The sequence below is a fragment of the Rhinoderma darwinii genome, chromosome 6 (assembly GCF_050947455.1).
Source record: "Rhinoderma darwinii isolate aRhiDar2 chromosome 6, aRhiDar2.hap1, whole genome shotgun sequence".
NCBI lineage: Eukaryota > Metazoa > Chordata > Amphibia > Anura > Rhinodermatidae > Rhinoderma > Rhinoderma darwinii.
This window is the reverse complement of record NC_134692.1, coordinates 120872706-120900035: the sequence shown is the minus strand read 5'-3', so window position 1 is coordinate 120900035 and position 27330 is coordinate 120872706. Positions and strand designations below refer to the sequence as shown.

General features: G+C 43.2%; 1 protein-coding gene across 1 annotated transcript; it reads left to right on the top strand.

The window, feature by feature from the left end:
- On the top strand, positions 1-27016 carry DAGLB (diacylglycerol lipase beta). The gene is made up of 15 exons (XM_075830204.1): positions 1-361; positions 6195-6346; positions 8392-8566; positions 10942-11203; positions 12239-12361; positions 12523-12650; positions 12962-13088; positions 13170-13253; positions 16048-16125; positions 18168-18248; positions 18344-18471; positions 20231-20299; positions 20380-20452; positions 22204-22454; positions 23182-27016. The coding sequence occupies exons 1-15, from the start codon at positions 267-269 to the stop codon at positions 23378-23380; spliced, it is 2025 nt and encodes a 674-aa protein (XP_075686319.1). The 5' UTR covers positions 1-266; the 3' UTR covers positions 23381-27016.
- The last annotated feature ends 314 nt before the right edge of the window (positions 27017-27330 follow it).

Here is a 27330-nt window from a genome sequence, read left to right as displayed (position 1 = left end):
CCACACCAGTGACAGGGCGGACACGCGACGTCAGCTGCACAATGCCAAACGGACGGCATGTTTGGGTTCCGCTGTTTCCGGTCGGAGAGTATTGAGCGTTGCGCACTTGCAGGCAGGCAGTGACAGAGAGATGGTTGTGTCATACGGGGAGCGGGCAGGGTTCAGTTCGCTGTGTGTTGGTATCGCTGTACGGGGCGCTGAGGCGTAGAGCTCCTGTCACCGGATAGCAGCGCTGTCTTTTCCGGACCGGACACCCAGCCGTTAGAATGCCGGGGCTGCAACTATTCGGCCGGCGCTGGGCTATAGCCAGTGATGATCTGGTGTTTCCCGGAGCCTTTGAGCTGCTGATCAGATTAATTTGGTAAGTGATTGTTTCTGTCAATGGGATCTCCGAGGTGTGCTGGGACTTGTAGTGCTCCTGCGGTAACGTGACAGCTGAGCTCACCAGCATACTACACGTGACACCTGTCATGATAATGAGTCATGTGACATGCAGATAATTTTAGTGATTACTGATCAGGATGTCTGCAATGTCTTACAGCTGTGGGACTACAAACCCCACAATGCATCTGTGATGACAGGATATGCAGGGACTTGTAGTTTTAATAGTTCCACTTATAAGATCCTTCTCCACAAATTACACTACCGTTCAAAAGTTTGGGGTCACCCAGACAATTTTGTGTTTCCATGAAAACTCACACTTATATTTATCAAATGAGTTGTAAAATGACTAGAAAATATAGTCAAGACATTCACAAGGTTAGAAATAATGATTTTTATTTGAAATAATAATTTTCTCCTTCAAACTTTGCTTTCGTCAAAGAATGCTCCATTTGCAGCAATTCCAGCATTGCAGACCTTTGGCATTCTAGCTGTTAATTTGCTGAGGTAATCGGGAGAAATTTCACCCCATGCTTCCAGAAGCCCCTCCCACAAGTTGGATTGGCTTGATGGGGACTTCTTGCGTACCATACGGTCAAGCTGCTGCCACAACAGCTCTATGGGGTTGAGATCTGGTGACTGCGCTGGCCACTCCATTACAGATAGAATACCAGCTGCCTGCTTCTTCCCTAAATAGTTCTTGCATAATTTGGAGGTGTGCTTTGGGTCATTGTCCTGTTGTAGGATGAAATTGGCTCCAATCAAGCGCTGTCCACAGGGTATGGCATGGCGTTGCAAAATGGAGTGATAGCCTTCCTTATTCAAAATCCCTTTTACCTTGTACAAATCTCCCACTAAACCAGCACCAAAGCAACCCCAGACCATCACATTACCTCCACCATGCTTGACAGATGGCGTCAGGCACTCTTCCAGCATCTTTTCAGTTGTTCTGCGTCTCACAAATGTTCTTCTGTGTGATCCAAACACCTCAAACTTCGATTCGTCTGTCCATAACACTTTTTCCCAATCTTCCTCTGTCCAATGTCTGTGTGCTTTTGCCCATATTAATCTTTTCCTTTTATTAGCCAGTCTCAGATATGGCTTTTTCTTTGCCACTCTGACCTGAAGGACAGCATCCCGGAGTCGCCTCTTCACTGTAGACGTTGACACTGGCGTTTTGCGGGTACTATTTAATGAAGCTGCCAGTTGAGGACCTGTGAGGCGTCTATTTCTCAAGCTAGAGACTCTAATGTACTTGTCTTGTTGTGCAGTGGGGCCTCCCACTTCTCTTTGTACTCTGGTTAGAGCCTGTGTGTGCTGTCCTCTGAAGGGAGTAGTACACACCGTTGTAGGAAATCTTCAGTTTCTTGGCAATTTCTCGCATGGAATAGCCTTCATTTCTAAGAACAAGAATAGACTGTCGAGTTTCACATGAAAGCTCTCTTTTTCTAGCCATTTGGAGATTTTAATTGAACCCACAAATGTAATTCTCCAGATTCTCAACTAGCTCAAAGGAAGGTCAGTTTTATAGCTCCTCTAAACAGCAAAACTGTTTACAGCGGTGCTAACATAATTGCACAAGGGTTTTGAAGTGTTTTCTAATCATCCATTAGCCTTCTAACACAGTTAGCAAACACCAGCATTCCCTGTCATGAGGGCATTAGTCTCCGACCCGTGGTTCTCCAGCTATTGCACAACTACAACTCTCAGCGTGCCCTGACACTTTAGAGACCACTTGGCTAATGAATAGTTAGGGTATGTGCACACTGGGCAGATTAGCTGTGGATTTTCCACAACGTAATAGAGTAGCAGCCAAGTGGATGACATTTGAACAAATCTCATCCACACGTGGCGGAAAAAAAATCTGAGAATACGTTCATACATTGACTTGCGGTGCAATTTTTTAATCCGTAGCACATCCATTTATGCTGTGGAATTGTTAAATCGGTAAAAGCTGCAACAAATAGCACGTTTTGCCATTTTTGCAAGCAGAAAAGCTGCAATTTGGCCGCAAAAATCTTAAATCTGAAAAAAACAGAAACAAAACAAAAAAATGCTATACTTACCCACCTGGTGTTGTCATCGCGATGCCTCCCTGTTCTCCCGGCTATTCTTCAGTCAGCCCGGCGTCCTAGGATGACTTTTTTTTATCCCGTGTTACTGCTTTAGCCAATCACAGGCTGTAGTGGTCACATGGGCTGCAGCGTCATTACAGGAGGCCGGGCTGCATGGAGAAGAGAGGGGCACACGTTCACTGGCGTTGCCATAGCGACAAGTATTGTTTTTTTTTTTTTCAGCTCTGTTTTCCGCAACGGCTTTTTCTAACCTAAATTCACAATTCGGTGCAATTTTTTGTGCGGATTTCCCTGCACGTTCTAGGTCTGATGCACTGCATGCTTTTACGCAGCGTATCCCACCTGTGTGAGCATACCTTTATAATGAAAAACACACTTCTCAAAACTGTCTCACAGAAAAACTCCTTGTTGCCCATAGCAACCAATCAGAGCTCAGCTTTCACTTTTGCAGAGCAGTTTGAGAAATGAAAGCTGAGCTCTGATTGGTTGCTATGGGCAACAAGGACCGTTTTGATAAATGAGGCCCATTTTTTTTTTTTTACTGGATTTCCAGTTTACTGATTTCCATACCTGTACGGTTTACCTTTTTACCTGTGTATGAGTCTAGATAAGAATCTCGCTGCTTCAGGCAGAGCTTGTAATAATGTGCAGCTTTATAACTGAATCTATATGGAGAGCTAGGAATTGTTGGGGCAGAGAAATATAGCGCGTCATTTTGCTTACAGTTTCTGTCATGTAGTAATTTCCGCCAAATAAAAGAAAAGAGTGCTGTGTAGAGTTTCTGTATAGAAAAGATTTTACATGCAATAGTCGGTGGTGAGAGGAAAGTCGCTAGAAAAGCATACATGGCTGGTGACTTGTTCATGTCCGGTTCCTACTGGGAAGAAGCGTCTATTAGGGTGCAGTCACACGCGGCAGATTTTGTCGCAGAAATTTCTGCGACTGAAAATCAGTTCCATTTATCTGAATGGGGTTGTATTTAGGCCTCCCACACACGAGCGTGTTCGATCTCCGGTCAATATGTCGGCCGCATTTCCCGGACCGAACACACTGCAGGGAGCCGGGCTCCTAGCATCATAGTGATCTATGACGCTAGGTGTCCCTGTCTTGCCGCGGAACTACTGTCCCATACTGAAAACATGATTATAGTACGTGACGGTTTTCCCGCAGCGAGGCAGTGACACCTAGCGTCGTACATAACTATGATGCTAGGAGCCCGGCTCCCTGCAGTGTGTTCGGTCCAGGAAATGCGGCCGACATACGGTATATCAAGGACCGAACACGCTAGTGTGTGAGGCTCCTTAGACGAATGGGACTGATTTTCAGACGCAGAAATTTGTGCAACAAAATCTGCCACGTGTGAATCCACCCTTAGGCCTTGTTCACGCAGTGCAGATTTTGCATTCATTTTTTAAGCCAAAACCAGAATTGGATCCAGAAAAGAGACACACAAGACTTTCCTTGAAATATTTCTTTTGTTTAGGTCCCGTTCCTAATTTTGGATTAAAAAAAAAAAAACATGCAAAATCTGCAGCCACTCTGCACTGAGTGAACAAGGCATTATAGTTCTGATTGATCCTCTCCTAGGGCTGGGCGATTAATGGAAAAAAGGGCGAAACCGAAATTCAGCGCAATTAATCGATGTCATCTTGTGAATTTTCAGTTTTATCATTTTTTTTTTTTCCTGGTTTAAGCTGTATTTACATCTTCAGGACGCAGATACAGTTGAATCCAATGGTAGAGCAGAGTACCTGCTCTACCATTCACTATGTATCGCCGGACGCGAGGCAGTGACGCCATCACGCCTGTCTGCGCCGTGCTGCACAGACCACAGGAGCAGAGGGATATCCTCCCCTAGTCGTTGGAACGGGGTTAGGTGAGCATGTATATTATTATTTTTATCAGGCACTATTGGGGCTGTGTGGGGGCGTTATACAGCATGGGGGCAGCTATCGGGGCAATATACTGTGTGGAGGGCAGTCATGGGGGCAATATACTGTGTGGAGGGCAGTCATGGGGGCAATATACTGTTTGGAGGGCAGTTATGGGGGAGATTATACTGTGGAGGCAGCTATAAGGGCAATATACTGTGTGGGGGCAGTGTCAGGAGGTATCTTATATACAGTAGTACACAGGAGGCTCGGAATAAATATTAATTCAATGGTGTAGCATGCAAATAGGGGGCGTGGCCTAAATAATCATTCATTTATTGTAATCTAGATAACATGTTTAATTAATCGTGATTTTGATTTAGGTCATAATCGCCCAGCCCTATTCTCTACACAGGTTTTCTCCACACTAGTTACTAGTCCACCATATCATGTCGTTTCTATTTCTGGGCCCAGTAAATGGGTAATGTGCTAATTTTTACCAGTTTATATATATTTTGTAACAATCTCTGTGTAATCAAATATTGTGAAATACATTACAAAAAAATTTAATGTTGTAAGTTGTATCCAGTAAGGAAGTTACGTTACCAAGCTTCATTTCCCTTCTACCTATGTATGTAGGCTTGCTGAGGGTTGTAGTTATTAAACCGCTAGAGAGCCACAGGTTGTTGCTCTAACCCTAGGCAGGGATTTATGCTGCCTTATTTGAGAGCTTATTAGGCCCTATTCACATCTGCATCGGGGCATTCCGTCAGAGGAGCAGAACAAGGAAATGCCGGACGCAACGGTTCCAATGTAACGCAGACCCCATCGGCGGCCGATGGAACCCATTGAGTCTAATGGGTTCCATCAGCTTTCCGTCTGGGTTGTCTGTGATTTTACAGGAAACAATCGTGCACGATTTCTGCCGGATCTGTGACGGAGGCCCCTAACGGAGCCTCCAATGCAGATGTGAACAGCCCCTTACACACAGATTGTCCTCTGACATTTAATGTGATAACCCATCTACGCTTTTATTCTGACATTTCAAGCTGTGCTCTGAGATTTATGGCACTGCCATAGAGGTTCAGCACTGCTATGAAAACAATGACCTTCATTTTGGGAATCATTAGACTAAGTCCACACGGGACAGAAATGCTACAAATTTTCTGTCCGGAATGGCAAATTGAAAATGCACAGCGGAATACAGTAGCGGGCAAGTGGATGAGATTTTAACAAATCTCACCCACATGCTGCAGTCATTTTCCACACACAAATTGACCTGCGGTGTGGATTCTGGAACCCAGCAAGTCAATTCCTGTTGTGGCATAAGCACGGATTTGTTGCAGATTTTCCCCATTGAATTCAGTGGGGAAGTTAATATCTGCGTCTGGCGGGGTACCAGGGAGGCGGCATCACGGGAGAGCCAGGGGATTGGTAAAATGAGTATACCTCCTTCTTCCTTTTTTTTTTTTTTTTTTTTTTTTTCACATGCAAAATCTGCACAATTTGGTGCAGATTTGCCCCTGCTGATTACTGCGGAAAATTTCTGCGGAAAATGTGTTATGTGGAAGCAGCCATAGGGTTCCAAATCTCCATCAGTATGATATTTTGCCATGTCTATGTGGGCATTGGATTTTGGAGATGTGTTGTACAACAGCAGGATAAGCTCTCTTGGTGCCCATGGCAGGAGTTTCAGGATGACTATTCCGATGGATATTTGAAGTGGATAGGCAAAAAGTACCCTTCCCCTTGTGGCTTCTCCCAATTAATATTAAAATAGAAAGAATTTTCCAACATGTAAAGACCGATGATATTAACACAAATGATCAAATCGTACGTGTTCACACTGTTTTCTTTTCTCTTCCAGGTGGATTGGGGTTTTAGTCCTCTACTCTTTCCATAAAGGGCACTTTGACTGTCCCGGGGGACCCTTACTCCAGAGCTACTTCATTGTACTTCTTGTTATGCTGGGTGCAATTATCTGTTCAATGTCAGCAATAGTCTACATCAGTATGCAAGGTGAGAATATTTTATTCTAACTTGATTATTTATTTTTGGGTCCAGTTTATTTCAGTGAGCAGTTTCTTTTTGCTTTCCTATACACCCTTTCAAAGAGAATTCCCAGGATCCAGGTAGTGAATATGAGCTATATAGGGTGGTACTTTAGTACTAAGATCCTATGGATATAGCTCTGTAACCTTGAGCATTTTTAGACAACCCCTGCAAACAATGTGTCTCACTCTGGCGATGGTCATTCGTTTATACGGCCACATGTAATACTACATTTCCCCTGTAGAGGCCGCAGCAGGGCAAACGAGCAGCCAACAACTGGAGACAGACCTGATGCTGTGGCAGCTCTCATATTAAAGAGAACCTTTCACCTGCCCATACATGTGCAGCACATTATGGACAGGGCTGTACAAACCCTGTCTCACTATCATTTTTTTTCCTATCTTTCTCTGTTATTTAGATATCGGTGCCGTTATATTTGGCGCCCGATATTTAAATAACCCCCTGAACTGTCAATGGAGTGTGTAATTGGCAAGGGGGCGTGTAACATAGCTGTGACACTGTCCAATCAGCAACGAACAGTGTCACAGCAAGAGCTGGAGAGAGGAGAGTGGGTGCGCGTGCGCGCGTGTGCAGCTCTGCCGCAACCACGGGACAGAAGAGGAGAAGAATAATGTGACTATTGGGAGTATCTTCAGCAGCGGCATCGGAGCTGTGCGCGCATGCATGCGTGCGTGTGCGCACGCTCTCCCTCACTCTTCAGCTCTCGGCAGACAAGGACAAGACTGTGATCTCTCGCGAGAGATCATAGTCTTGTTCAGCTTGTCTGCCGAAAGCTAAAGAGTGAGAGTGTGCGAGCGCATGCTCGCACAGCTCCGAGCCGCGCGCGTGCACGCACACTCTCTCCAGGTCTGGCTGCGACCCTGTCCGTAGCTGATTGGACGGTGTCACAGCGATGTTACACGCCCCCTTGCCAATTATACGCCCCATTGACAGTTCAGGGGGTTATTTAAATATCGGGTGCCAAATATAACGGCACTGATATCTAAATAACGGAGGGAGATAGAAAAAATTTAAGGTGCCCCAGGGTTTGTGCACCCCTGCCGATTTACATGCTGCACATGTATGGGTGGGTGAAAGGTTCTCTTTAACGGGTTGCCTGTGATGAGAACCCCTTTAACCGAGAATTGTGAGGTGGCAGTTACATGTAAGATATGTGGAAACATTCTAATATCACAGTCATTAAATAAGAGGCCTACAGTGTAGCGGATTGTGTATTTAGAAAATATCATTTCCGTTTTTACAGGATACATGACCGATACAACAGATCCATTTTTTGGGGGTTTTATCCTTTTGACTTATAATATATTATTGACGTGCTGCCCCTCGTTTACTGCTCTGCCTGTGTACATGTAAGGTGGAGGTCAAAGAAAAGAAGTGAATTTAAATAGTAATAAAATGTAATTCTCATTAGTAAGCAATGCTACATGTGTGAATGCAATCTACGGCCTCCTGAAATAATTTTCATTTATGTGTGGTCTTTCATTGTATTGTATAATTTTCTGCATGTTCTGTCTCATCTGAAGAGCGGCTTTTCTCTGCTCGGGGTGATACTGGAGATCTCCTGTATATGTGAATAGCTTCAGGCATAATTCCAATGGAATTTCTAGCATGCTCATACTTGTATCCTTCAACTCTCGACTGTCACAAAACAAACAAGGAATGAGATTGGTATTGTCACAGTGTAAAACCTTTGTGTTAAAGCCCCCAGGTATCTTTTGGCCAAATGTGCATGACATATCAATAGATGATGGTGGATAAGCAGCTTCTAGACAGATCTAGCGCCGCATATCTCGGGAGAAAACAATATAATTCAAAAGATTCTAAATCCGACCTGTTGGTAGTCCTCATAGACATTATACTGTCGCTAATCAAATTTAAAGGGGTTGTCTCGCCATCCATTTTTAGCACTGGAGTAGACGCGCTGACGTGTTAGTTGTGTTATGGTTATGATATGTTTATAGTAACTTTATCTTTTATATGATGTTTTGTAGGTACAATCTCCAACCCAGGGCCAAGGAAGTGCATGCCTAAACTAGTTTACATCCGTCTGGCCCTGTATCTACCAGAATTTGCATGGGCCATTATGGGAGCAATCTGGGTGTCGGACAATGGCGTCCAGTGTGAGAAAACAGTGGTGCATGTCATTCTGCTTACCGTTATCGCTAGGTAAGTTCTGGAACCTGATTTTGACTTATGTATTCATTTCTAGAGCAGTTTGGAGAGTCCCTACTGCACTCAGAAGATAGTACGTGTTTAAGGCTAAAAGGTAGGATATGGGTCACATAGAGAAAAAAATTTCATTGCGATGTCAAACATTTGGTTTAGTAACTTCTTTAGTAATTCAGAGAAGTTTTTTTTAGCGGCTGCTTGAGAGACCTGATATCACTCTTGGAATTCCCCAGCAAAAGCAGAGTCTCTTAAGACCTGAGCAGCTGTTTTCCAGTATACCTAGTGTTAGATCATGTGTCAACCTGTTTAAAGGTATTGTCCAGTTTAGAAGACCTATTGTCATATACCCTATTCTGAATGGGGAATGTGTAATACAAGATTTCCCCTGTGGGGGTGCCGTAGGGAAATTGCTAACTTGGTTTCCCACAGATATCAGGTAATCATTGGGGTCCCAGCAGGGGGACACTTTGTGATCTGCTTATTGTCAAGGGACCCGGACTAATAAGTAGAAAAACACTTCTAGGCCCTGTTCACACAGAGTTTTTTTTGCTGAGGAAATCACCTCCCATTGCTTCCAATTGAAGGTGGAGGTGTTTTTTTTTCCCACGAGGGGAAAAAGCGACATGCCCTTTCTTTGGGCGTTTCCATCTCTGACCTCCAATTGACCTCAATGGGAGGTAGAGAAAGCGTTTTTCACTACGTTTTTTGCCCCACAGCGCTCAATGGCCGCGGTCGAAAAACGCTGTGAGAAAATCAGCAAATGGTGTGCAGGGAGGTCAAAATCTGCCTCAAGATTACAGATGGAATTTTGAGGCAGATTTTTCTGCGTGAAAAAAAACTCTGTGTGAACAGGGCCATAATGTAATTTTGATGCCACCTCACTGGACAGAGCTCTTTAAATTATGACATCTATTAGATGTCATAATAATACTAAACTTGTGGGTATAATTGCACCAACTGAATGGGCCCTAAGTTTCCAATCCTAAGGCATCAGATTGTTGTATGTAAAAGTGTGCCAACGACTGAAAATGTGGATGTTAGCAGGTCAGGTGATCTTCCTCAACCAATCACCCAAGAGGGTTGCACTGTTTTACAGACGTCATAGTATTCCTTGCCACGCTTTCGGTGATTTTGCATACACTAACTTGTATCGAGGAATGTAATAGATGGGGACGTTATATACTATATGGTATATCAAATATATGTATAGTAAGTTTAAGGGCCTGGCTGGACAGTAATATGTGGCTGATATGCATTGAACATATCCATAGGAATGCAGTGTGTTGCATGCTATAGCGCTGGATCAATGGGCATTGGCATTACTTTCAGTAGAATATGTGACTTTGTACAATTTCTGATGTAAATAACAAAAGATGCAGATTTCCGTGAGGTCAGAAAGCCATTTACCCCTGGTCTTAGAGGGTTTGTCTCAACTGGAGCGAAGCCGCCTCCGCAATCAGCTGGTCTCTAACCACTGGCGATTAGCTGATATCGGTGCGGGAAGCTACAGCGACCGATATATTCACACGACAGGGTCAGTGCCCCTGTAGATACTGCCACAGCCACCCTGTAGATAATGCCTCACAGCCGCCTTGTACATAGCACGCCCTGTAGATGCCCGCACCCTGTAGATGGCACCCCCCCCCCTTCCTGTAGATTGGACCACTCCAGGAAAAAAAACTCCTCCTCACATGCACTTCGCACTGTGAGGAGAAGAGAGCGAACGAGCGGCAAAATGCACGGCCGTCACTCGAATCACATCCAAGTGGTAGCTGTGCTTTACTCGGCCACGTAGACTTCTATGGGGGGCCGGGAGAGTGGCCCAAAATAGGACATCTTCCAGTTTTTGGCGTCACACGGCAGAGAGTCCCTGTTGTGTGAATAGGGCCTAAAGGTAGTATTACACATCACCCATTCATGTGCTCTATCTAATGAACATTTGCTTTGGTGTGAATACTGGTTCTCCTTGTGGAGATCAGCTAGTGTAGCGAGTCTTGCAGGCAATGCTGCCTGGGAATAGTATGCAAATGAGCTCTCTTCTATCATCTATAGTTGACTATCCTGTAAGTTAATGTCCAGCCTATTAAAGGGCCTCAAAATATGACTAGGGATGTCCCATGTGTAAACAACTGATGAGGAGCACGAACTCCGAACCGGCTATCTTCTTTTTAATTTGTATCATGAACATTTGTGCATTCTTATGTAATGTTGTTTTATATCGTGTTTTGGTGTTCTTATTTAGGGTAATTATAATAGATATATTTGCCAGACCAGACCATCAAAACATGGGTGCATAATAGATACGAATGCCTAAAAATATATATATACTAGAAGCGGGATGTCACCTCCCACTGTCTCTCTCTGTATTACAGTTGGATCATCATGCTGTTCACCACTATAGCCGTCGTCATCGTGTTTGATCCACTGGGACGCAAGAAAGCTATGTATTATGTGGGAGAGGAAGATCACAACTTGGAGAGCAGCCAATCAGAGCAGTTTCTGTACAACTTCAGGAAGACCGCTACTAGAGTGTGGGAGACTCGCATCCGCCTGCTCTGCTGCTGTATAGGCAATGACAATGACAACAGGATGGCTTTCTCCAGCATTGCACAACTCTTCAGCAGCTACTTTTCTGTAAGCTGTTCTATGCAAATATGGTGGTTGTAGCTTTATTGCATAAGAAACGGATTTCGCTTAAAGGGAACTTGTTGCGTGGGCTCTTTCCCTTTAAATTTAGGCTTCAGTATAATTCCCTATTAAAGCTACATAAGTGGGTGCCGCTGCATTCACTAAATGGACCCCTTAAGGGCAAGTCATGAGACAGAACTATTGAGCATACCAGCCAGGCTGGGGTGTTTAATCTTCCAATCTCCCCTAAATTTAATGTGGTTACTCTATGGCTAAATAATTGAAAGGGATGCCGGGTCCTGAAGGGCGGTGTATGACGCAGGGAATCTGTCTTTGTTGTTGTTTAAATCCCTGAGTCAGACACCGCCCCCTTTAATAATCTATATGTAGCGCCAACATATTCCGCAGCACTTTACAATTCAGAGGGAACTTGAACAGACAATATCAGACGTTACATAGTGACAAAGCTAATTTACAATTCAGGCAGGAGGAGTGAGGACCCTGCTCGCAAGAGCTTACAATCTATGATGAGGAAATAAGGGAGACACAAAGTGTAACAGTGTTTGTTCTGTACAATGGTCCGGCCATTTTTTATACACATGGGATGGTAACATAAAGCTGCGTGATCCGGTCACCAGCCAGTATCCATGTATGACGGACATGAAGAGAAGGAGTGTGAGGGAATCTTATTCTGATGACTAATCTAAAAGGAGGGCCATGGAAAGGAGTCAGATTAGGGAATGTTATAGGCCTGTCTAAATAGATGTGTTTTCAGGGCACGTTTAAAACTGTGGATGTTGGGAATAATTCTGATTGTCTGTGGTAGCACATTCCAGAGGACGGGTGCAGCACGAGAGAAATCCTGGAGACGGGAGTGGGAGGTTCGGATTATGGAGAATTTTAATCTAAGGTCGTTGGCAGAACGTAGCCCTTGCACTATGTATAACAGTTTTGCCCACATTGTTCCTTTTTAATATTTTTTTTTGAGAAATAATGTACGTTGTCTACTGGTCTAGATTGGTTGTGTTTTTTCTTTTTCAGGACACAGACTTGGTTCCCAGTGATATAGCCGCTGGACTGACTCTCCTTCACCAGGAGCAGGACAAGGTGGAACTCAGCCGGGATCCAGATGAAGTGTTATCCCTCTCGCCATCACATCCTGAGGTTAGTCCTAACCACCAGTTATAGAAGCCTCATCTGCCCATGACCTCCCCAATGTTTTGTATCTATTATGTGCTTTATATATATTTATTGTGTGTGTGTGTGTGTGTGTGTGTGTGTGTGTGTGTACACACACCTTTTTATTTTATGTATTTTTTTTTTAGAGAGATGATCTGGAAGTGGAGTTGGGTAAGGCCGCTCACTACATGCAGTTTGCAGCGGCTGCCTACGGATGGCCCCTCTATGTATACAGTAACCCCTTCACTGGATTATGTAAATTGTGTGGAGAATGGTGAGTGTCTTATGTCACCAGTGTTGTTCTGATTTTAGGATGATGGGGGTCTTTCTGTCCATATGAAAATTTGATGATCAAAAAAAGGGGCAGCATAGTATGAGAGGGGAGACTCTGGCTTCGAGAATATTTAGCGCTCATTGATTTCTATGTAAAAATCTGTTTAAATGCCAAGATTTAAAGAGCCTGTGAGTCCTGCTTCCCCCGCCACACAGTGATTGACCGCAGGTCCGTCTGCTACATAGAGAACTCTCTCTCCCATTTTATTTCTGTGTTGTTCTGAATCGTATCCTTTTGGTTGTCTTCTCTAGTTGCCAAAACCGAAGAGCGCAGCGTGATATTGTGGGCGGTGACGACCTCAACTGCCATTTTGGCTCCATTTTGCAAACAACAGGACTTCAGTACCGGGACTTCATCCACATCTGCTTTCATAACCGGGTAAGATACAGCCATCATGTCCCAGCAGTGCGCAAAATGTGTTTCCATAGCCCTTCTGATATTTTCATGTTTTGTTTTTAGATCTATGAAATTCCATTTTTTGTTGCCCTGGATCACAAAACCGAAGCCATCTTGGTAGCTATAAGAGGAACATTGTCCCTTCAGGTAACTCTGATGATCAGTGGAGCATTTACTTGTATATGTGTTTAAAGGGAACCGGCCACCAGTTGTGAGGCTTTAAAACTGCTGACAGGGTGTTAAGGGGAGGGGACGAGCATTTTAAACATACGGTACCTTATTTTTCTTGGTCACTCAAGGTGCATGACAGAGAAACCAATGTTTGATTTCTCCGTCATGCTGGTTGCAGGTGCAACTCTTTGCCTAAGTGACGGCTCTAGCTGTTAATTAAGAGACCGCTAGAGCGGTCACTCAGCAGAGAGGCGGGGCTTGCAGCGTGCAGTGCAGGAGCACTTGAAACTCAAGTCCCGCCTCAGTGGCACTTGCTAGCGGTGCCCCGGGTACTTAAACCTAATTTTCTCGGTCATGCAACAAAGGTAAGTTTAAATAGCCCTTCCTCAGTTTTTCCCTCCAGTTCACTGGCTGGTGATGTCACTGAGAGGAGGCTGTTCATATGATAATGAAGCGACTCCTCCCATTACACAGTTGTATTTCTATAGAGAAACATAAAAGCGGTCATGAGTACTTGCAGGAATCCCCTAGAAATATAATATTACCTGCATTCACCTGTGCAGCCATTTACCAACCAGGGCATATCAAACACCACTATAATAGGCCCATGTTTTTAGCCAATAGCCAATCCCAGGTAGTTCCTCTGGGTGTAGGGATGTGAATTTGACATGGCCTATATATATAGATTTCTCCTGATCATAACAAAGCAACCTGGCTCACAGCTGCCGTAAATGTGGGAGGGAATCTCACCGCGCCCCCCCCCCCCTCCCACAAGCCAGGAAAAGGTGTCTTCAAATTGCTAAGCAGTGTCCGGCTGCCCTTTTGGGTGTGATTGTACAAATGGCAGCTGGCAGAAGCTATAGGACACACCAAAAGGCTAAGGGTATGTTCACACGCTTACTAAACAAAGGGAAAACCGCTCCTGATTTTCAGCCGTTTTTCGGGACGTTTACAGCCCGAAAAATGTCTGAAAACACTGCGTGTGAACATACCCTTAGAATGATGAAAGTGAATGACTTTTCAGTTGACAGGTTCACACGGCGTGTATTTGACACGTTTATTTTTCGCATTTTATCTGCCAAAAACCATATAAAAAAATGATTCATTACACTTGATTTTGCATCATGTTTGGGGGGATTAGAACAGAGCCAGAAGGCAGATGCACTGAACGGGAGACGTTCATTGTGTCCTATGCCCTGTAGCTGCCGTATTCCATCTGTGTATGTGTCGTTAAGAGACACATACACAGATGAAAAAAAACATGTCAGCCCCCAGTAAAGTAAGAAAGTGTTAATAAAAAAAAACTTTGTGTGTGAAAAATTAAATAAAGTCAATATAATATTTTATTAAATAAAAACACATAAATGAATTTAAAAAAAAATAATCATGACACTGTCCCTTTAAGCGTAGGCCATTGTCACATGTTTCACCTGGTCCACATGGGAGACACACCACAGGCAGCTATTTGCATAGCTTTAGATGTTTGGTCAGGATGTGGGGGCAATTAAAAAAAAGAAACTGGGGAGGAGACCTCCAGCTCACCTTGACACTCCAGTGTGGTGTGGATAATGGATGGCGCTCGGATCCTCGTGTCGGCACACGGCAGGCTAGCAAGGAAGGAAGAAGGTAGGATCCAGCGCTAAATGCTATTAAAACGGAATCTTTGTTCCAAGTTTAATGGTGATGGATTAAAAGGAAGTCCAGTTGCATGTAGTCCAGGGTGAGTGAGAAGTGAAAGTGCTTGTCCTCGGGGCCTACGCGTTTCGGACGACTGCCGCGTCCTTAAACTTGGCTGTAGTTTAAGGACGCGGCAGTCGTCCGAAACGCGTAGGCCCCGAGGACAAGCACTTTCACTTCTCACTCACCCTGGACTACATGCAACTGGACTTCCTTTTAATCCATCACCATTAAACTTGGAACAAAGATTCCGTTTTAATAGCATTTAGCGCTGGATCCTACCTTCTTCCTTCCTTGTGGGGGCAATTACTTCTAACCCTGGGTGAGAATGTTATCTGATGCCAGATACAGGCCCGAGTGACAAATTCTTAATCAACACATCTCGCACCTTGGTGAGGAGAGGGCCAATTACACATTTGCCTGACAGTGGACGTCCTTTGATGGCCAAAGATATGCATTTCTTAGGTAAAACAGATGTATCTTCTGTGTCAGAAGGGGTTATGAACTGACCACTTAATAAAATACTTTTGATATTGCCTATAACACCATATATATATATAATGGTGTAGATCTTTAAAAAAATTAACATTGGCTTAAAAGGTTTGTACACTTTAGACAACCTGTTTGTTAGAAGTCTTCCCGTAAATAAGTTGATCACAGGATGTTCCACTGCGTGGCCCCTCCAATCTGTGGAGGGGCCACGAAGCCTGTGTTCAATTCTCTGCAGCACCACCCCAGGGCAAATGAAGTATTACATGGAGCCCATTAAAATCAATTGTCATCGGTTTGTCCGTATATGCATCTATGTCTGGTACTGCAGCACAGTTCCATTTGCTTCATTCTTCTGATCAGGGTCGGACTCTCCCCAATCAATTATTTTTATTTTTTTTACTCCTGGAAAACCCCCTTTGGGAGAGTGACCAACAGGACTACATTTCAGGTCATGCACTGGAGAGGGGGCACCAGAATAAGGAAATGATTGTGTATTACCAACAGGCATGATATTTTTGACTTTTGTCCATACAGATGTATTTAATAGAATCGGGAATACCTCATTATAACTTCTAGTAATCCCGAATTCTGCCCATTGCAGGATGTTCTGACCGACCTGTCAGCGGACTGTGAAAATCTACACACAGATGGGGTGGAAGGAGATTGCTTTTCACATAAGGTAAAGAAGCTGCGCGTGTAGTCCTTGCGGTTTATGAATTATGCAGGACATACTATAAAGTACTTTGGGTCCATTGTTGATACTATTCCTGATTTTATGGCCCAAATCTATGATGGGGCAATCTAACACTTTTCTGACTTCCTGGAAAATCTCAACAACTGAGACAACCCTTCCTGGAAGATGTTTTGTATCCTATATTGGGGTTGCTATAGCTTCTGCAGCACATAAAGATACAACAGAGCTGAGTTTGTCATTTCGCACAATGCACTGTGATATCCATGTCTTTTCAGTGGTTTTCCATAGGACATCTGGTAAATCTATCGCATAATCCTAACTCGGTGCACAATGGAAACCGTTAAATAAAAATGTCAGCTCTGCTACATCTGTATGTAGTAAAGTTACCATCATCTAAGAGACTCATCCGCTGAAAACATCTTTTGAGAGTTTGTCTCTCGCATATGAAGGAATTACTAAAGATTGTAAATGAAGTGAAACATTATCATGGTCTCCAGGGATCGAACAAGTTTTGTAGCATTTATGCTTAAACATATTATGACACTGAGGCTTTAAAATACTGCTAACGTTCAGAGAGATTTTACTAAGCCAAATGCGCCAGAATTCTGGCTCAATTTGTGCCAAAAAAACAGCGTACATGACTTTTTAGCGTGTTTAGACAGTTTTGAAAAGTGACTTAAAGGGGCGTGGACTGAAATGTGCCAAAGTGCATCTCGGCAAGGGATGGCGTAAGGAAAAATGTCTAGCCAAATGTGCCAAACTTATTATAAAGCATGCACACTGATACATTTTTCGCATCTTCTGCCTGCCTGGTCTGGTTTTATGCTTTTTAGGTGACCTTTTAGAATAAGCTGTGATACGTGTGTACATGAATAACACTATTTCTGACGATGTCGTATTATATGACGACCTCTGCAGGCTCTATCTCTAAGGCCCTGTTCACATGGATTTTTTTGCAGGCGGAAAAATCTGCCGGCGGAACATTTGCCACGTTTATTGGCCGCAGCCATTGAGTGCTGCGGGAAAAAAGCGCAGTGAAAACCGCTTTCTCTTCCTCCCATTGATGTCAGTGGGAGGTTAGAGACGGAAACCCCTGAAGAAAGGGCATGACGCTTCCTTGTCCCACAAGTGTGTTTTTTTCCGCTCGCAAGGAAAAAGAACGCCACCGCCTCCCATTGAAATCGGGGTGAGGCGTTTTTGGACGTTTTTTTGGCGCGGTTTCCATGTCAAACTCTCCAAAAAACTCTGTGTGAACTAGGCCTAATTCTCAGTTGTCTCTGAGCTAGTGAGTGGACACTAACGGCTATCATGTCTTCTATACACTGCATACATAAGAGATAGAAGAGGAGAATCCTGCTCTCCTATCACATATATAAAAGCTGCAGCAGCATGGAGGACATTATACAGCAGTAATGAGCAGTGTAGCTGTGAATCCAGCACTGGTGTGACATAGACCACTTACTAGGAAGCTGCAGCAGCATGGAGGACATTATACAGCAGTAATGAGCAGTGTAGCTGTGAATCCAGCACTGGTGTGACATAGACCACTTACTAGGAAGTTGCAGCAGCATCTCTGAGTCTCTCTCTGCCTCTATCTTACTCTTCCTGCCCCTCCTTCCCCTCTCCATAGACTTTTATGGGCAGCAGTAACCTGATCCTTCAGTGAGCTGATAGTCCGTCTTGTCTTGGGGAGACAGAAAAATATCTCAATTCAGAGTGAGTGAAGAGGAGATCGGTTAGGGGGGGGGGGGGGGGGCCTCTGGGCCTTTTAGAATATTTTAAGCTGAGTTCCATTCAAACCCTGAAAGTTCATGTTTGCGTGGATTTTAAGCCCAAGCATTAATTTCCCCATGTAAGTCATACCCCGCAGTAAAGATCTAGGCTGCAGTTTGCCGTTTCCTTGCAACAGTTGAGCTGGATTAGCGGCAACTCTGCCTGCCAGTGACATTTTAAGGCTTTACGTTAAGGTTGTATTTGCGTTTCTCATGTTCATGGTACATAATCTGTATCAATTTATATGTTTTTAGGGTATAAGTCAAGCTGCAAGTTATATCTACAGAAGGCTTATAAATGATGGTATATTGAATCAAGCGTTCACTGTTGCACCAGTAAGTGTTTACCGCCATAGACGTAACAAATTTTTCCATTTGTGATGGTGCAGAATGCGCTGTCCAACAATGTTTTCACGTACCTTTCTTGCCAGGAATACAAGCTTGTCATCGTAGGGCATAGCTTGGGGGCCGGAGCAGCTTCTGTGTTGGCAGTGCAGCTTCGAAGTTCCTTTCCTACTCTTAAATGCTATGCATTTTCACCACCAGGGGGCCTTTTCAGGTGAGAATGTAAAGCTGTGTAAATGTACGATCCCCATTGTAAAACGTTATTAGCAGTGTGATGTTTACTATCATAATCCATTAAATAAACGAGACCAGTTTGGTCTCGCATGCAAATTTTCTACAAATTTGTCACCAAAGGACTTCTGAAATATTTTCCAATGCTTCTAAAAATTTTATTGCTACACTCATGGTATATCAGACCATGGGGTGCCAGGAATTTTATTTTTGATTTGTTTTAACCTATACAGTGGGGCAGAGGTGGCCACCTCTCTACATTATGGGCCTTGGATGTGTCCCTTTTCTCAAGCTGAGGGCAGCACATTATACATTATGTCCCTTGTCCCCCTATTGCAGTATGTGGGTGCTCCTGCATGTGCCATCGCCCTCCATTATAGTAAAGAACCTGCTGAATGCAAGCCTGCAGTACGCTGGGGCATATTTTGTTGTCCTGACAAAGTGAATCTACTTTGACTTGATCAGAACTGAGAAGATCGCTCCGAAAGCGCAGTCAGCCGAGCTGTCAGAGCATCTCACTGACGGATTTGGCTCCATCCTTCTCAATTAATTAGAATATCATCAAAAAGTTAGTTTATATCAGTAATTCAATTCAAAAAGTGAAACTCCTATATTCTATAGATTCATCACACACAGAGCGATCTATGTCCAGCATTTTTTTTTTTTTTATGTTGATGATTATAGTAACCGTTAATGAAAACCCAAAATTTAGTGTCTCAGAAAATTAGAATATTATATAAGACCAATTAAAAAAATTATTTTTAATACCGGAATGTAGGCCTTCTGAAAAGTATGTCCAGTATATGCCCTCAATACTTGGTCGGGGCTCCTTTTGCATGAATTACTGCATCACTGCGGCGTGGCATGGAGGTGATCAGCCTGTGGTACTGCTGAGGTGTTATGGAAGCCCAGGTTGCTTTGATAGCGGCCTTCAGCTCGTTTGCATTGTTGGGTCTGGTGTCTCTCATCTTCCTCTTGACAATACCCTATAGATTCTCTATGGATTTTAGGTCGGGCGAGTTTGCTGACCAATCAAGCGCAGCGATACTGTGGTTATTAAACCAGGTATTGGCACCTGCCAAAAGTACCAATTCCTGCTGGAAAATGAAATCCGTATCTCCCCTCTGCTGACAAGCTTTATGAAGCATGAAGTGCTCTAAAAATTCCTGGCAGATGGCTGCGTTGACTCTGGACCCCCACTGATTACGAGCACAGGCTTTCCTAGCCGTTCCTGGGAGCCCCTGGAAATGGAGCGGTGTTGCGCATGTTGGACCACCACTCCATTCGTTTCTATGGGGCTGCCGCTCTGCTATATTTAACAGCTCCTTAGAAATGAATGGAGCAATGGCCGAGCATGCGCACTACCGCTCCATTCCTATGGGGCTCCCAGGAACGGCAAAGTAAATCTGTTCTCGTTATCCGTAGAGGTCCCAGCGATCGGACCCCCACTGATCAGATATTTATCCACCTATCCTATGGATAGGTGATAAATTAAGATTATTGGAAAAACCCTTTCATATGTGAATAAGCCCTTAAAATTACATAGTGACCTTTGGTTGCCCGCAGGTCGTACTAATAACTGGTGGACGACAAAAAGTCGCGGAGTAACCCCAGCCTGATAACCTATTCTTATCTATGCAGAATGGAAAATTCATGATGTTTCCGTGTTGTTATATGTTCCCTTGTGCAAAATATGACATGGTTAATAGTGGTTTTAACTTTTTATTTTTTTTTTCTCCTAGCAAAGCTCTTGCTGATTATTCAAAGAATTTCATCATCTCGATAATAGTTGGGAAAGATCTTGTACCAAGGTAAGGACTCTGTCTTTTGAATGCTCCTTATGCAGTAATAACCTTCTGTTTCATTCACTGTCGTGTATCGTCCTCTACAGACTGAGTTTACCCAACATGGAAGATCTGAAGAACCGAATATTAAGGATGGTGGTCAATTGTAACCGACCCAAGGTGTGTGATGGTGGATTAAGAAATAAAATAACAAACTCATGCATAAAGTGTGAGGAAACCCATGATGGAAAGTCTGGCTGATCTAGAAAACGGACTATGGCCAGCGCTCGTAAACAACTTTTGGTTGTGGTCAAATTTCTCCACCTCGATCTTTCCCTAGGAGGGAAAAGTCACATGACAATTACAGAATTATTGTGATCATCACAAGTTGCCTGAGACCCCCCCCCCCATTGATAAACATTGAGATTGCAGTTAATTTATTCATAATTTTAAATCACCATTGAGCTATAGCCTATGTGCTCAGATAGGTCTCCAATTGTATCAGAAGCTGCCTGGCGCTGGCATTATACTTGGTAGAAAAACAGCTCCGTTTCATTCCATGAATTCTCTACTTTACCTCTGATTTCTTACAGAGCTATACAAAGTTTTTTTTGAGTTATTTTTCCCATCACATTCTGTAAAAGTCAGACAAAAAAATAATCATGACGAGCTTCGTCGGATGTTTGTGCAGGGAGATTGTATCCTAGGGGTGTAGCCCCGTGCATTGCTGCATAGATCTGTCCACAGGGCCCTGCAGGGTGCATGAGCCCTTAAGGCGTATCTAACTTTCCAGGTGACCTTTTTAGAATAAGCTGTCATATGTGTGTGTATATGAGAAATAACACTATTGCTGGCCATTATATAACTTGTATTCTGCATTTTTTAGCGGTTTTAACTTCTGCAGGCTCTTTTTGTAATTCTCAGTTGTCTCTGAACTAGTGGGCGGAGCCTAACTGCTATCAGATCTTCTATACACTGCACGCAGAGACAAGAGAGCAGGATTCTCCTCTCCTATATTTACCACATCTATCTACCTATCTCTCCGAAGCTGCAGCATGTCTGTGTGTGTCTCTGTCTGCTCCTCACTCCATAGACTTGGATTGTCAGCATGTCTGTCGCGTTCTGCTCCCCCTCCACTTTCCATAGACTTGTAAGGGCAGCGTATCTGTCTTTCTCTCCCTGCTCCCCCTCCCCTCTCCATAGACTTCTATTGGCATGCAGTGAAGAGACATCCCTCCCCCACCTTTTGCAGCCCATAAATTCTGCTCTGTTACTGGGGACAGACATTGTGAGGGTATGTTTGAAAACAGCTCCTGATTTTCAGCCGTTTTTAAATCAAACTAGCGTTTTTCTTGTCCATTTTTGGAGCTGTTTTCCTATTGAGTCAATGAAAAACTGCTCCAAAAACGGCTCAAGAAGTGACCTGCACTTCTTTTTACAGGGCGTCATTTTGCGCGCCGTTATTTGAAAATGAGGTGTAAAAAAAATGCCCCGTCGGAATAGAACGCAGTATTTCCTATTGAAATCAATAGGCAGATGTTTGTAAGAGTTCTGCTTCTGATTTTTCAGCCGTTTGTCGCGACATTTACCAGCAGAAAAACGGCTGAAATTAGACCGTGTGAACATACCCTTAGACGACAGGGGGTGGACAGCAGATTACAGGAAGGGAGACACCTAGTGGCATAAACGTCACTCAGAATTTGCATGAATAAAACTACATTTTAGCAGTATGTGAATTACAAAGTTGATCTATATCAGTTATACTATTAGATTAGCATCAATTGTTTGAAAAGTTTGTGTCCATTTGAGATTCACTATTTTGTTTTTCTTTCTAATTGCACATTCATAGAAGAGATTCTAGTAATACAATTGAATATATTAATTTAACAGCTGTAATAATTTATTCTCTTTTTTTCCTTGACCCTTCTCAGTATCAGATCCTGCTGCGTGGATGTTGGTATGAAATATTTGGTGGCAATCCAGATGACTTCCCAACAGAACTGGATGGCCGAAACATGGCATCCCTAACACAGCCGCTGCTGGCTGAGCAGACCTTGCTGGTTCAGAAATCCTCTTCATACAGCGCACTAACAGACGGGTCTCCAGCTGATTCTCCTCGACATCCTCCTCTCTATCTACCAGGGAAAATCATCCATATTACAGAAGACTTCCGATCAGGATGGTAAGAAACTGCCATTCTTTGCATGGAATACAGTAAGGCTTTACACCTTTTTGGAAATATGCGATTATAAAGTAGTGATCATGGGGACATCCGGACTTCCTATTAGTCATAGACGATAGACAGGATCTGCTCAGCACAATATGGCTGATAACAGAGAGCAATAGCAGCACACGCACAGTAAATATAGAGAAGACTTTCTTATCCACACATAGCACCTGGTGTCCGGATTTACTCTGTATTTAAAGGACAGTCAATGTAAAGGAGTTTTAACGTTTAATATCTGTGAATAGTATCTATTATTTGTTTTAATTCATCATAAAGAGTTATGTAACTTCGTAATATAATCTAAAGATCATAGCTTGTAGTCAGTGAATGGAAACTTCAATCTGTACATACAAAGGCTAAAACACCTGTCCTGACCTAGTGCCCCTGACATAGTTGCAGTATATTGGAGCTTTCTTTTGTATCAGGCCGTGCAGCTGTGTGAGCAGCACTAGTTCTGGACAGGTTTTCAGTCTCGGCATGTAAACTATGACTGCTTCTATTCACTGACAGCAAGAAGAAATCTTCAAAATGGTGAGAAAGTTACATAATTGTTGTTCAATGAATAAAGTTTTATTAATATTGTAGCTGTGGCTAATCATTCCCATATATACAGTGTTGCTAGTATGGGGTCAGTCATTGGTTGGTTATGGATAGATCTCATTCTTAGGTGTTTCTTCTACAGGCTCTGTTTGTCGGATGTGAAATACAATGCACGGTGGTCGATAGAGACTTCTTTCAGCAGCATTTACATCAGCCCCAGAATGATCACCGATCACATGCCAGACATTGTGCTGAACGCTCTCAGGAGCCTGGGTCAGGAGAGAGCCGGTTGTGTGCCCTGTCAGACTCCGCCACAGGTTTTACCTACAAATCGGGTCTAAGCCATTGCCCTGTTGCAAGCAGTGCACGTTCTCAGCTCTGCGGATATGGTGGACAAGTCAAGCGGCTTACCGTGGGTATAAGAAATGACACAATAACCTTCCCTTTACTACAGGATGATGATGATGATGCAGCTGGGAAATGATCCTGGTGACCAGAAACCCACTCCCGTTCAGTTGCATTTTGCACAATCGTTTCTTTGGACAAGTGAGTTTAATATTGTATTGTTAGTGAACCCCTTTGTGCCACCTGTTAAATGGAAAGAATAAGTAAAGATGTCTTAACTATGGCGACAGTAGGGGGGGGGGGGGGTGGGCTACCCATGTCCACGTCCACCAGGCTGGTTAGTGTATGTTCTGGTGTGATACTGTTGTGTGTATTCACATAGAATATTACACATATCTAGATGTGTGTAATGAATTAACCTGGGGCAATTATGAACGTAGGTGCACATTGGCATGGTGTTGTACCCGTACTACCAGTTTACTAGTTCTCTGTTGGTGGTTGGAAAAATAACAGCACAAAACTTGATATAGCACCTTTTTTTTTTTTTTTTTTGCTTTTGCACCAGCTTTTATAATTTTCCAAGATATTAGAAATAAGGCTCATTGTGGTATCTTGTGCAATCCTAGACCTTGGACAAAAAGTACGTGAATACAGCAGCACCTGTAGCCTCGGTCCTTAAGATATATGCTCAGTAACCAAACCACTAGATAATCTGTTGTGAGACGTGAGCACATCCAATGTTTAATAAACGTTATTGATCCAGAGTCCAACGATTAGAACCACAACTCCAGATTGGAAACCTTCGCCTAGATTTGAGGGTTCCTTGCTGATCACCTGAGATCCTGGATTTCTTGGGGAACTAATCAGCAAGTGTTTAGTTTTGAAGCAATGCAGGGCGTCTATTGGTTTCTGTAGACCCCAGTGGTCTTTTATAGAGCAGAGACCTTGGCAATGGCTACTCAAAGGGAATAGTTACTTTTCTTTTTCCCTATAGCAGCACATAAGATGTCACAGGGCTCAAAGGGATAGTCACCCATATGTCACCATACACAATAGTAATGATGTATGTGGTCAATCTTCAGGCCCTTTTACACGGGCCAGTGATCGGGCAAATGAGTGTTAATTGGCTAATAAGCATTAAATATTATCGTTGTCAGCAGCACATCTCCAAGCGTAAACAGGAAAATGTGCTGCCGACATGATGGGAATGTATGAGGACGATTGAGCTTAGTTTCCGTCGCTCATCCCCATACATAACCAATCATTGCTCCTTATGAAAGAAGCAAACAAGCGCTGATCAACGAGGGCCATGTATTAGGAGCTTAACCGTAAAGACAACCGCCATCAGGAAGATCGCATGACTTCCCGCCAGTCTTACTGTAGTGAAATATAAAAGTAGTGTCCCATAGAACATGGGGGCGTTGAATCCTATTTATTTATTTTTTCTTCTCCATGCGCTTTCTCTGTTAACTGCCTGTCGTCTTTCCCTGTGCAAAAAGTTAGGTCTGCAACACATACACAAAAATTGTTAGATAACAGAAATCAGTATTGTATTGCAGATAGCAGTGCTCTTCAACCTGTGGCTTTCCAGATTTTTTGAAGTACAACTCTCAGCTTGACCAAAAACCTGCGGGCTGTTGGGGCAGGCGGCTAGTGGTAGTGTCAACGCCGCTGGAGAGATAGATATTACCAAATAAAACTATTAGAGATCTGACAATTGGATTCTGATTACCTGGGGAACACCACCGCTAGTCTTTTTCATTATTTTCCTAATGTCAGCCGTCCATTGTCCTAATGATGGTGTACTCATAGGAATGTTCAATTGGTTCCTAAACCTGCTGATATTTAGCATCCATTATGAAATAGCAATTATTTATCCCAGTTGATATGTAATTTCTGAACATTTAATTATGTCCCTTATCACAAGAGGTCTTGCTGCTGGGTGCCCCATTGATCCACCATAATCGGTGGGAGAATTTGGCAGCAAGTGAGTTACTTTGTTGCAGCGCCACCGCAGGAGAGGTTAAGCACTACACAGTTCTTATTGAAATAAATGGTCTGTCCATGAAACGAATTGTAGCATAGTGTAGGGCTGAGTCCTCCCAAGTGAGGGATGTTTTCGTAGCCCCTCTCCATCCTGGCTAATAGATGCGGGTCCTGAATGTGGACCCCTCTCTAATAACAGGAAAAAAATACTAAATGTAACTACAGCAACCCCTGAAATGTACCCTAGATACGGGTAGACCAATATGTCTTGGTACAGCAGTAAAACTTATTGGGTCCCATGTCTGGAAAGAAAACTCAAAATCACACTCCTCAGCATGGGCACCATTCTCCTTCCCTCCCCCACAGAAATGAAATGTCCAATTTGATCTAGCTGAACAGGCGTGTTTAATAACTCGAAGACTGGTTTATTCTTGTCAACCAAACAATTCTACAAAACTTTAGGTTTTATAGCAAAATTTATGTACTCCCGAGCCTTCATCTTCTATAAAATATAGAGGCCCTAGTCAAGGTCTAAGCTGAGATACCCGTGCTTCACTTCTATCAGACTGAATTATGTCCTAGATGTTAAGTCTCTAGAAAATGAATGCTAAACTCGCCACTTTTCTCAAACGCACTAGAGAAGCTAAACATGGTCTGTGGTGCCATGAGCAACAAAATCTCAATTTGTCTATATAACGGCCCCCCACTATATCCTAACAGTGGGTACAACAAGATGTCCGAGGCTGAGATGGCAGCAATCACGATTGATTCTTCTTGTACTTCAACTTAGTGCACAGGAAAAAGCTGGTCATCCATAGTAACTACTTATTGTCTTTTTTTCTAGAAGTAAAAAGTGCTGCATGCAGTTACTTTCTGTTATCAGCCATTGTTTTCAACTAAAAGAATTTTAAAAAATAAGCTTAAAAATAATCACAACGTCCAGGCGACAGATCAGAATCCGTTTTTATCCAAGCTAATTATGAAATGTTCATCAGGTCCATCGTGATCTTTAGAGTCTACATCAGGGGTCTCCAACCTGTTGGAAAACTACAAGCCCCTGTCACAGCATGCTGGGAGTAGTAGTAGTTTTGTAACATCCAAGCACCCTGGTGAAGGTTGTCCATGTGACTTACTCTCGTCAGCCTGTCTTGCATTTCTCCAGGTGTGGCATGCAGATATTAGACCGTACTGTAGTGCAATATGTGTCTGACATGGGTTCTTACGGCTTTATAGGTTTAGGCAAGCCAGTGTAAAGCCATCCAAGAACTATAGAAATCTCTGGTCCGCAGTAGCTATGTCTGCACGGAGTCCCGGGTCTGACGCCAAAATGACACCTGCTGCCTACAAATGTACGACCATATTCATGAAAGACGCCTGTTCTGTACCATAAACAGTCAATGAGCCTTTCACACAGATTAAAACCTATAGAATCGCTTTTCTCAATCCTCTTTTTCCAAACTCTTCGCCGTATTCATTTTTATTCTGACTTGTCTACGTTTTATTAATGGGTTTTGCACAATTTTATTTTGTGAATTAAGAATGTTGAATTGTGTGTAATATAGATTTGCCTATACATTGTGAATATTCTGCTTCTGTTGTATAAATATTTCATATCCCGCTAAGAGGAATAAAGTATTTTAGAAAAACTGTGTGGTCTTTATTTCCTTCTTAACGGGGTTTTCCCATATTAGACATGTATGGCATATTCATGTTATTGACCCACTCCTGCTTGTGGCTTATAAATACTGATTCACACAGCAGTATTGAGGTCCGTAAGTGGGCTAATGGAATAAAACCTCCACATAGTGAGGCCCCATGAACACGACTATTTTTCATCAGTAATTACGGACCCATTCATTTCTATTGGCCACGGACACCTTTCAGTATTTTTACTGATGGGTGTCCATGCTGACGACAATTATAGAACCTGTCCTATTCTTGTCAGTAATTCAGACAAGGT